Genomic DNA, 12,488 nt, shown 5'->3' with positions numbered 1-12,488 from the left:
GGGGTCAGAAGCGCTCTTGAAAACTGAGGTGCGAGGGTGTGAGCTCTGTCAGCCTCCCTTGACAAGTTAGTGGTCCATGTACAACAGGAGGCAAACGGCACCACTGTGGTTTTGGATGCTTTCCGTAGTCTTGAGCACAGCACTGCCTGTAGGTAGCTATGTGGGGAGAAGGTTGAATGGACTGGGCTTTTTTCAGATTTGGCTAAATGGAATTCAGGTTAAAAGTATTTCCGACAGTTCTGTTAATAAATGGTGATTCAAAAAAAGTATTTTTTCACAATTTTTTCAGCATAAGTGAGCATTTCCTACCATGTGAGCTTGCAGAAGACTGTAAACAACATTCCAGCCATACTTGTGTTGTGGCTGGATATGGACTTTCTGGAGCCTTTAAATGCTTTTACAATGTGTGTGTATTTTAATGGGAGAGTGAAATATCTCACTGAAATATCTCATAATCAACTGGGTAGAACCCATAAAACTACAAGCAGTGAAGATTTTTGCATGCCCAATGGGTTTGGGGTTGTTTTGTTCTGAAAACTGGCTCGTAATGTCCCTCTGATCTATCTTCTTCCAGGCATACGTGCAAAGGGGACGGCTGCAGAGCCAGGAGGAGTAGAAACCAGAATGGCGTTTCTCTAGCAAAAAGTGCTAGTGTAATGAGATCTTCAATCAATAGTGTGACTTATGTACTTGTTATTTTAAGTTTTTAAGACGCAGTGATTCATGAGTCACGTGCAGTGCACTTCTTATAGGACTGATTTGGAGTCCTTGTTGAATATCAGACATTGGATTTGCTAAGACAGGAGAACTACTTTTTAAAATGGGAAATGTTTCTGATGTCTTAAGACGCTCCTTAGTCATGGTGGTGGAGATGTTTGCACAACGCTCAGATGGGCATCTGACAGGGATCTCTTTGGCTTTCAACTTCTGAGAAGGCATGCTGAGACCTCCTTTTTTGCCATTTTCCCCATGAGGAAGGAAGTATGTGTTCAGGGCTTGATGTGTACCAAGATATGTTAGCAATGCAATTTAGATACCCATGCTGACCTAAAAAGGATATTAGTGACTTTTGGGTCACTGAGATCAGAGGCAAGTGCCCACCAGCTGTGGATGGCTGTCCATAGCATGCTCTGTCAGTGAGAGGGTATAAAGACAGCATTCGTTATTCAGTGGCTGCAGCCCTGTTGTTTCCTGTAATTTCAAATTCCAGTGGAGAACATATTAATAAACCCAAGCCTTGCGTTGAAAACATCTTGAAATTGAACACAATGTTCCCGTTTTGTAATTTTACATCAGAGATTTAGGTGCATGTGTCACTGCTTTGTGCCAACAGAAGCTTCAAGCCTGCTGGCAGTAGTGCTGGCTTGTTGAGCCTGTGACATCGCAGATATTGTAATTAGTTTTATTTTTAAAAGAACTGTGTGCTAAGTATGTGCGAATACGAAGTTTCTGTCTGGCAGGCTCTTCTGTCTGTAGCTGCAAGAATCAGGTTATGCTGATACTGTCACTCTTGTTAAAAAACCAAAACCCCTTCTCCCATTGCAAGCATATTTTGCTCACTGCATCATAAAGTTTTTATAGTATAGGTGGGGATAGTAGGAGAGGAGAGGTTAAGTTCCAGGAGACTAGTTATACCTGTTGAATATAATCCAGTGATCAAAACACTAAACGTGAAAAACACATGAATCAACAGACTGAATGCTTGTTCTTAACATTAATTATATGTGTATCCACATAATGTGAAAAATGCAGTGTATTGGACTGTGCAGTATTATGAAGTATAGCATTGCAATGCCTTAAGAATTTCTTTGTCCTTGCACTTGTTATTTTTGTCACAGATAACTTGATTTTAGCAGCATTAACATTTTTTTGAGCCTTTGTATATATATGCTGTGATTTTCCTTAGGCTCATTTTTCAGTTAAGGTTCTGAATGAGGAATATATTCAGTGATCCTGCTGCAGTCTCATTACAGACGATCTCAATTCCTACTGTGAAAAGGTTGTATTATTATTTTATTAGTGTAAGGCAAAATCAGTGGTCAAGACTGCCTGCAGAGTACCCATGCTGTTCTTTGGTCTTGGATGGACCTGAAAACCCGATACGAATCTGACAGCAGTTGATGGCAAGTGTTATGTTACATTCCAAATACCCAGCTGACACGCATTGCATGCGATTGCTCCCTTGTGCACACCGACTGTAGATAAAAGACTATACGAGCGTTGATAAGTACCCAAGTTTTCCATGAAGAAAACTCTCAGGGGTCTTTCTAATTTATGTTTTATCACTTTCTTTTGAAACAATGTTCCAGCTTCACTCTTCTTCAAGAGTGGGGAAGGCTGAAGCTTTTAAGTGTGTTGTGTAGAAAATGATGCAATTGTGGAAGGTGATGAAAGCACCTGGTAAAGTTCCAATCAACCACCAGCTTTACTGAAGTCAAGAGGAGTTTTTAGTGCTTTAGGACTTTAATATAGCACTTGAATGGGATTAGTGGGCTTAAATGATGTACTATAAGCTGTTGAATGCTAAAAGCTCTAGAAGACATCAGCAAGGTTTACAGGCTCTCACCAGCTCAAAAATGTTAGCGCCACGTGTTTTGTTTTTCCCTCTTATTTTGCTCTCATCCCCTACCCAAGTTCTCATAGGTTCCTTGCTGCGTCAGTACCTGAGCACCTACCAAGAGTTAGAGATAGTGTGCTGCTCCTCTGTTTTCCTTGTTTGCGTCAGCTGGCGTGAGTATGAGCTATGTTTAATATTATTAGCTCACTCTTGGGGAGCTTCAGTATTTAATTGAGTAAGTTCAGTGTAAATAAATACTGCTGCTGTTTTGCATCACACAAGATCACTGTGGTTCTGTACTTCTGGCGAGTAACTTCCCCGTGATGAAAAATGCTTGTTTATAGTAATCTAGGAGCAAATAATGATTAATAGGCTGACTGCAGTCTTTCAGCCTGGTTAATTCCTCATTTTTGTTGCTCGAGGCCTGCTTGTGTTCTGTCTGAAAGGCAGCATTGAAAAAGTAGAGGCTGTAGCATCAACCCAAGGCCACGCCTTGGACCAGGCTGCTGGTGCCCTTGTGAATTCTCAGAGCATTGGTGGCTTGGGCACAGGTGGGCATCAGAAGGTGAAGCCACGAAGTCAGTTGTGAATATGAGCTTCTCTGAAGTAGCAGCCGTGTTAGGCACCACATAGAAGCTGTGCTAATCCATACAAGAAGTTGGCATTTCCAGCCCCTCTGCTTACTTGCCCATCTCAGCTGTCTCTAACAATGTACAGCTCTGTTCCCCTATGTGTAAGACAGCTGCAATTTGTTGGAACAGTTTAAGACTGGAAATGATGCTTGAACCTTGAAGAGAAATCAGTATGGTTGCAGTTTCAAAATCATCAGCAACAGAGTAATGGCCTGGAAGAAGCATCAGGGGAGGGAGAGAACATGACCTGGACCAAGAATTTGTACGCAGTCCCAGCAACAACTGGGATCATTGCACAATAATCCCAGTCATGATTTTTGCCCACAATTGCAGGCAACTGGTATTGTTTACCTATTTCATCCAATTTCCTGTTCCCATGATAGAGGTTAATGGGCTTTTTAAAAGGTTTCATAACAGAAGCTGTTGATGGTGGTTGAAATACAACTTTTTGCTTTTTAAAGAGAAGGGGAAAAAAAGCTTAAACATGACCACATGTTACATGATACTTTGGTAGCATGTACACAAAGCTTAAACTCTACAATTTATTTAAGAATAAAAATGTGGTCCAAGTTCTTTCAAACCTCCTGAAAACTAGTAGGAAATCTGGAGATTCATCCCTTCCCTTGGTATGAACAGTCAAATTCAAAATGGGGATTTGGTTTTCACTGAATGCTTGTTCCATTTGTGTCTGGCACCGGCTGTCTGTCCGTCAGTAGTTTTGGGAACTGTGACGACTGAACTCTGAACTGCAATTCCATTCTTCACCAAGGCAAAACACTTTAAAGGGCCTGTACCAACATCACTGGCCGTGTTTGCTTCTCCTTCTCAGCAGCCAAATCACAGAAATGGGAGTACGTCACTGTAGCTTACGACTAACATAGTCATTATAAAGAACGCTCAATACATATTTTCTTCATATGCTTAGAAAACCTTTTTTTTTTAGTCTGTGGGAACTATAAGTCCTTTTTGTAGTGGTGCATGCAAATTTGTACAGAATAGCTGGCATGGAAGTGTAAATTAACAGATAATCCTATACATGTAACTTATATAATATACAAATACATTTTGTTTGACAGCATCATAGTGTAAAAGCATTGTAAAAATTACATCCCTTCCCTGAGGTCAGATCTTTACAGATAAGACACAGCACATCTTTAGGCTTTACTAGTAAGGTAGTTCCAGAGTTTGTTGAATTATGATGGCTTCATTAAAACAAAAACCATAAGGAAACCATAATAGAGTACGCAGAAATTAAACTGAAAAAAAAATATATTTGAGAGGTTTTTCCTATCTTGTGGGAAGGTATTTAAGCTAAATAACTTCAGCTTAAAGAAATAAATGTTATGAGGACCTTTATAAATATTTATAGGGTCATAAAGCAGAAATATAGAATTACTAAATCTACTATGTGTTTACCCTTTTGCAAAGGTCTCTGACTGAAAATAGGGAGCAAATAACATGAGAAAAATCTCTCTGACAGCTAGAAGAGAAGCCATTTGCCTCATTTGAACGTCTATCGTAGTTATCTCCGTGCTGACATGAAGAAGTGTTTATGGAGGCGTAGGATGGAATTGCTCATCTTCAACCCTCCGGAGGCAGCAGGGATCAAGCTGCCGGCCCGCACCTCCCTCCCAGCCAGCCCTGAAGCCCCAGGTGTCAGGAAGCTATCTCTAAAACGTTTTTGTTTATAGGGTTATTGAAGCGAAAGAGTAATGGTAACTGGGACAATTTCCCACTTAAGTTAGGTGAAAAATGAGCATTTTTTTTCTCCCAAACAAGATGGCAAGCCTCTGACACTGTGCTAAGGGAGGCCATTGGGGAGAGCATACCCAAGTGCATCAATGCCAGGGTACAGAGTACACAGAACAGCAGTGGTGAGCATCTAGAAATGTTGCTGGCATTATGAAATTGAAGTGCAGGTGCAGAGAATAGCCTGTTTCTAGTTGTCTGTTTAGACAAAGGGTTTTTGCAGCCTGACTTTCAGCGGATGTTGGTTGGAAATTGCAATCCAGGAGTTTAAGCTTTGTTTTTTAGAAGCCAAATCCCCTTCTGTATGAATATTGAGTTTAATGTAGGCAGGACCTTCCTAGACATAGCTGGTGATTACAGTAGCCTGAGGAATGCTATTGACATGACACAATCCTCTATAAAAAGCAGAAAAGGCAAATGCATTTAAAAAAAAAAAAAAATCTGGTTCTTATTTATGAAGCTTTTTTCACACGCAGCATTCACACAGTGGTTAATCCCTGCAAGAACTCAGAATTACCAAGGAAGAAGCATTGCTGTTTAGCACTTGGTTCCAGGATTGATTTTCATATATAGCAAAGAAGAGGAATTTTACATGTAGGACCAGGATTCACAGAAGCCAGATTCCTGAGCAGGGATGATACAACATCATTGGGGGTAAGGAGCAGCAAGGTACTAATCACCTTCACTGCTGAAGATGTTGATATCTCTGGCCTCTTAAGCTCTGGTATGGTTGGTCTGGAAAGGAGATCGTGCATTTGCAGCCTTTTAGATTAGATCCGTAACACGGGATTTGGCTGCAGTTTAGATACCTCGCTCCTTTTTTGTTTTTTTTTTTTCTCCAATTCCTGGTGCAAGGCTGGCAAAAGTAAGGTCAGAAGAGTTGGTCTCTGCCTGAGAACTGACCAAGTCAGTTCCCTCACTTATGATGCAGTTTCAGAAAGCTTTAGATTTTAGGCCATATGGTCTTAGAGTTTCATCCATATGGTTGGTACTGGGGTGCACACACAGCGCAAATGGTTCCTGTAGGGTAGGAATTGCCAACACCTTCTTGTGAATCAGCCTCGCTGCTTCAAATCCCCCCTTCCTTCCCAGACGTGGCAGGAACCTCTCACCAGGTCTCCCAAGTGAGGTTATCGGCACCAGGTTATCCAAAATGCTCCTTGTTGGTCACCTTCAGTTTCTTTATCAGCTTTTCCAACAGCTCAGTTCAGGGGTACCAGAGCAGCTGGGGGAGTTTGCGTGGTGGAGTTGAGGTGTGATACCCACTGTTGGTACTTCTGATCCCGGCTTCTGTCAAGCCCCAATTACACAGGAATGAGACTGTGTGCAGGAGGGCATAGCTGGAATATACTTGTCTGCCCTGATCAGGCTTTAGCTTCGGATCAGCGATGACAGCCCATTACGCAGTATTTTCTTCTGCTAGGCAATCGTGAGTGCTTTGTATACATTATTCTTAATTGCACTCAGACAATGTGTCCATTACTGCTGCTCTAAAGCAAAACAGCACCAAAATATGAGTGCGCTGGAAGTGAGTTTGGGAAAGCACTGCTAGAACTGGGGTGGGAGAGCTTCTGCTCTGTTTATTTGTGCCAGCCCTGGCTCACAAGCACTGTCATGCTCCAGGTTCACTTTTTTCTCCTGTTTCCTGCCCAGGCAGTGAGGGGCAAGACAGGGAGAAAGAGGGGCAGCCCGTGAAATGACACAGATAGAAAGCGGAGCATTTTTAGAAGAGCAAATGCATTCTAAATATATACATGCATTTTTTGCTTGTGATTTTGTTTCTTTTAAATCATTAGAAGTGAGGTGAAAAACCCATGCGGTTGTCCTTGTTTATGTTTTGCCTTTACATTTTGCCCCTGTGTCAAGCCTGAGTGATGGAAATCCTTAAGGTCAACCACACTTTCAGGCCCCCCTTACTCTGCTGTGGAAATTAGGAATGCTGCAAGGAAAACACATTTCTGTTTTCTGACCACTGTTTTCATTTGAATTTGCAAATAACGTGGAAATGTTTCTGTTGGCTTTGAGTTTGACCAAAGCTTGTTTTTACAAATGGTAGGACCAAGTTAAAGCAGCCATGGGGGTTTGGATCTCCTGGCTCCAGCACTTGGGATGTGCTGCTTCTGAGGAGTGGACTGCAGAGCCTCCCTCGTGTGTGCAGCAGGGTGCGGGGCAAGGCTTGCCCTGTGGCCACCGGCATTGATGCCAGCCAGAATTGTAGCCCCAGGTGAAGCTTCAGTAGCCCCCACTGCCCTCTCACTGCCCAGTGGTTAGTTCCTACAGCCAATATTTAGGACAGCGCATTTCTGCTTCATAAAAGAGGCCGTGCAAATAGAAGAAACCATTTTCTGAACTCCCTGTATGCACCGAGTGACACCACTCTTAACGGCATGAACTGTACAACACACATTATTCACGTCTGTTTATCTTTCTCAGTTTTGGCCTTCAAATGGTTTTGGTATCATATGGCTGCATGCATATGCATCTCAGCGCAACTGAGAAAGAAGATAAATCTGTAGTTCACCTTGGCCACCAGACAGCATCAGGTTTGCTTTCTGACTGGCCTATGTGAATCAGGTATCCCGCTCCTCCAGCTGTAAATCAGGCAGCTGATTAATAATCACAGTGAGAGAGATAATTAGTACTGGCATGTAGCTGCTTTATGGATCTCTCTTTTCTGGGAGCCAAATGCAACCATATGGAAAAACATAGCCGAGACACTATAAATATGATTCCACTTAGACAGTCATCTCTTCTGTTTTCTGTTATCACAGCAGTGTCAGCACAGGAAAACAATGAAAGTGAAGAGATGCTCTTGCAGATTTTATTACAAGTTTGAGGGCTCGGGACTTTTTTTTTTTTCTTCTTCAAGGACACTGTGTTAACCTGAAGAAAGAGGGCTTGATTTGTGTTCGTTTATGCCTGCCACAATTATTTAAGAACCAGCTCCAGTGCTCATACTTGAAGAGCTTTCGTTCTCTTTTAACTATTTCTGGCAGAGCTAGAAAGATCTGCCTTGTGCTTTGTATCATGACAACTTGTCTTCTCCAATAAGCCACATCTTAAGCTGTGTCAGCCCTCTCTCCATTCAAAGTAACTGTGTTCTGTTCATTGCTGTTGGATTGATGCTGTTGACTGGGTGTCTGCAGTGCAGCCAGCAGCAGCAAGCAAGGATTTCCACAGAAAATGAAGCCTTTCGTCGTGAAGTGCAGATGGGCACCAGGCAGCAATTGAATCCATGTAGCTGGGAATCTTTGGGCAGAGCCTCCTCGGATCTTCCTGTTGATCTTCCTGCAACACACTAAAAATAAAAAACCAGATCTTCTTCTGAGGACCCATTCACAAGGCTGGTGCCCTAATATCAACTTCTGAAACTTTACCGGCAGAGTGAAAACAGACGAAAATAAAGTAAAATGTGGAGTAAGAATATCTCTTACCATATTCTGACTCTTTGCAGGATCTCTGTAAGGCAGATTGTCTTTTGACAACAGCAAACAATTCACCCCAAAGTCATTTCCTTGCGTGTGTTTCATTGTGGTGGCTTTTTAGACTATTTTTACCTATTTTGTTGAACACTCATAGACTGGATTAGTAAATGTCACCCCACTGCAAGTGGGAGAGGCCAAGGATGTCAGGGAGCTGTTTTCCCAAAATGCCGTGTTGGAAAAGTTTAGGTAGGCTGCAAGAGGGGGAGGCCTTTGTAGTTCTGCTCCCAATGAAATCTAAAGGAGAGCATCTTGCTGGGATGTGGGATACTGGCAGGGTGCGCAGCTCCCAGCAGCTCAAGCTAATGAGGGAATCAGACCCTTTTTTGGTGGAAGGAATGGGAAAATGCCTGCTACAGTGGAGGTGGGAGAGCTCTTACTTTCTGTTTTACATTATTATTGTTGCAGTCTCATCTTGGAATAGTTGCCCCAAATAGCTTTTTGTTGTTCTTTTGAAATAGTTGACCAGCCTTCTCTTCCACAGGAGTATTTTCTTTTGAGACACCTCCTTTTTCTTGTGAAAGGTTTTAGAAATAACTTCTGACACATCTATTCCCATTCAAACCCTAAAACATATACAAAGCCCTTACACAGCTGCATCAGTATCATAGAATCATAGAATCATTTACGTTGGAAAAGACCTTCAAGATCATCAGGGCCAACCCTTAACCTAACCCTGCCATCCCACCACTAAACCATGTCCCTAAGCACCTCGTCTGCCTGTCTTTTAAATACCTCCAGGGATGGGGACTCAACCACTTCCCTGGGCAGCCTGTTCCATGCTTGACAACCCTTTCATTGAAAAAATTTTTCCTAATGTCCAGCCTAAACCTGCCCTGGCACAACTTTCCCCTTGTCATATCGCCCATTACCAGGGAAAAGAGGCTGACCCCCACCTCACTACAGCCTCCTTTCAGGTAGTTGTAGAGGGTGATCAGGTCTCCCCTCAGCCTCCACTTCTCCAGACTATGTATCTGTATGATACAGTTTGGGTTGGAATTTGTTTTTCCTCTTTAAGATGGAAGTTGCCAGAAGCACTATGAGGTAAATGATGGTAAAACATAATTTAGTGCTAAAAAAAAAGTATTTAATTCAATTGCCTCTCATAAAAAGCCAATACCATAAGAGAAATTAAACTGTTGCTCCAAAGCTGATTTAGAGAGCCCTGTGACTTGTCCTTATCTCATCTTTGTGTCCCAGGAACTTCTTCCATAAATCATTTCTCTTCCAAGGCCTCTGTTCAGTTGTACTACTTCTTTTTCTGACACTTAAGCCACTAGCATTGTGTACTGAATGTATTATGCATTGCCTTTTGTGCATGCCATATATTACAAAGAGCTTTCTCTCCCTAAGGGTTTCTGCAGCTATTTCTGTGAGTTCATCCTACAGGGCACTTTTATGAAAGTCATCAGTTAGCCTTTGCTATGAAGAAGGAGATAACAGTAACTGAAAGCAGGCCAAACTCATTAGATTATGATTAAAAGGCAGATTACTTCTTTTAATGTAGTGAATGAGGTTCTAGTGGGTGGGCATTGGGCAGAAGTGGTGCTAGAGAAAAGTCACAGGTGCTGTGTTCTTCAGCCACTCTGTCTCTTCAGTTGGTTTATAGCTTTAATTAAATACTGACTCATGAAGAGCACAGTGACCTTTAATTTCATTCAAGTGACTTTCTTTAACAAGTCTTAAGAAATTCCATGCATGTTCCTGCCTTTGCTGTCGAAGATGAATCTAGAGCAGAGAGTTGGGACCACAAGTAAATTGTTTCAAAGCAGGCTTGTAATTTGCCTCTCACTATGCTGCATCTTCAGCTTTTCTGGGAACTTGCATGTCTCCACCAGAAACAGAGGATTTTGCCACGGCAGAGGTTGAGTCGTGATTTAGGATTTGGATTTTCCTCTGGAATTACTTTAGAACCACCCTTGAGCTCCCCAAACTGGTCCCAGGCTGGCCAAAGGACCTTGGTCTGAGGTCTGAGGACCTGCGCTCAGTCATTTGGTGGGAGCCCCATGCTCTCTCCTTGTCTCTGGCAAGGCTGCAGGGCCAGTGGGACCCCTGCCAAATCCTCTTACACCTCTTCCTCCATCAAGGTGACAACACCTCTATTTTAGCTTCTTAACTGAGCTGGAATAGCAGAGATGGAAACTTCACTTCCATGGCTGGATTTGAAAACAATTAATCAGGAGCAGTTTACAGAGTAAATGGTTTGTATGGGCACCACGTGGGGACTCGATTCCCACAGTCCCCAGCCATTTGACTCCCCACCTGCAACCCTCCCTTCACTGGTTGCATTGGCTTCTACCTGAAGGGCAGACCCTGCCTCCTATGAAGGACCACAGCGCTGTGCTCCTGGTGTGACCACCTTGGTGACCAGGAAGATTTGTCAGGGTGCAGGGCTGGGTCAGGTGCCTTTTATTTCACCAGCAGACCTGGAAAAGCTATCAGACCTCACCCTGCTCTTTTTTATTGACCACAGGCAAGGGGAAAATTACAGATTGTAGCCTCTGGATTAATTAACCACCTCCTATTCCTGTTTATAACATGAGACTACAAGCAAGGCTGTGGCTGTCTATTTTTTCTTGACCAGCAGTAGTCTTCCCATGTAAGGTGGTAATTCAGCTAATTTGGAGGACAGTTTTTCTTCTTTTTGATTCTGTGTAGCATGACGGGACTGGCATTTTTCCCCTCTTGTTAAGCATTCATATTTCATCGGCAACCGCGATTGCCACAGTTTGCACTCTGAGTGGTTCCTCAGCACTAGATAACTTCCATAGGTACACTACATTTAAACACAACTTGTTATTATGTCTCCCTCTCCCTCCCTTCTCCTTAGATGTAAAGGAGCATCCCACTATGGCCTTACTAAGGAACGGAAGAGGCGTTCCCAAGACTGCTCTCCAGACCATGACTCCAGCTTAGCAGTAGCCGCCCTGGGCCCCGAGCTCTCGGCAGCTGCGGCCATCGCCTTAATGACAGATGAGCCAGGGCTGGTGAACCCAGCCTTCAGCCCCACCTTGGAGGACAGCCAGTCGGGCAGCAGCCCCGGAGACCTGCATCGCAGCAACCGAAACAGAAGTAAGAACTGAAAGTGATGGTTCCAGAGCCTGGTGGCCTCTTTCAGTATTCATTTTCTGTGAAATGCATGTTGTTGGAGGCTTAAAAAAGAAAAAAAAAAAAAGGGAGAGTGAAAGCTTTAATTTTACATGGTTTGTCAAATTGTGCACTCAGCGACCTAATAGATTTGAGGTGAAAAACAAATTTGCTTGGCCAGGGGCAGCATCAAGCTGAAGATGGACTAGCTGCACACATACAAACTGCAGGTCTTCAGAAAGATTATTTAGGCAAGTCAGCTCAGCGGGAAGAGCAAATGGCATGTGTGATGTGCCAGAGAGATGGTGTAGCCGTGTAATGGCTTCATCAAAACGTGGCGGCCCAAGTAACCCCCATAGACCATGCCATGAGCACCTACCCAAAAGCCTGTTGAGAACTATGTTTGGCAGTTGCCAAGTATTTTCAGGAAAACAAACCTTAATAAGTGCCCTAGGAGCTTGGGGATGTTTGCCAGCCTCCCAGGGAGGTGTGGCTTGGAGGAGCTGGTACTGCTGAAATAACCACAGTCAGGGACAAATTGCACCAAGAATCCTTGCCTTGATTCTTCACCCTGTGGCAGAGCACCCGGCTCTGATGAGTGTCATATTTGAAAAACATGGCCTGGCTAAAGGCAGACTTGGAAGTATTAACAGTGAGTTCAAAGCTTGCATTTGAGGACTCTGAGGCCAAAGTGAATATCCCACCTTGCGTTGCACCAGCTGCATGTTGGGAGGATGGATGAAGGGCTGAAGAAAAAGTAAAAAATGAGCATCACTCTCCCCTTATGTGCATGGGGCTTGAGAGGCGAAGGAAGGGAGGGGACAAGAGAACACCAGAATGAAGTTAAATCCTGCCAGTTTTATTGAGTTTAGAGGCCACAGACTGGTTTGAGGGAATGCTGTATTATTAGATTAGAATATCTGGCTACCATGAAGAGCTTGAAGAGACAGAGCAATAACAGCCATGAAGATATCTTCAGCA

General features: G+C 43.2%; 1 protein-coding gene across 1 annotated transcript in view; it reads left to right on the top strand.

The window, feature by feature from the left end:
• LNX1 (ligand of numb-protein X 1) overlaps positions 1-12,488 on the top strand; it is a 65,296-nt gene that overhangs the window by 17,748 nt on the left and 35,060 nt on the right. The window contains exon 2 of the mRNA XM_009642312.2: positions 11,251-11,492. Coding sequence (XP_009640607.1) covers positions 11,251-11,492 — 242 coding nt within the window. The remainder of the gene's footprint in view (positions 1-11,250; positions 11,493-12,488) is intronic.

The sequence above is a fragment of the Egretta garzetta genome, unplaced genomic scaffold, assembly GCF_000687185.1.
Source record: "Egretta garzetta isolate BGI_Z169 unplaced genomic scaffold, ASM68718v1 scaffold557, whole genome shotgun sequence".
In the NCBI taxonomy this organism is placed as follows: domain Eukaryota; kingdom Metazoa; phylum Chordata; class Aves; order Pelecaniformes; family Ardeidae; genus Egretta; species Egretta garzetta.
This window is presented reverse-complemented; position numbering and strand designations above follow the sequence as displayed.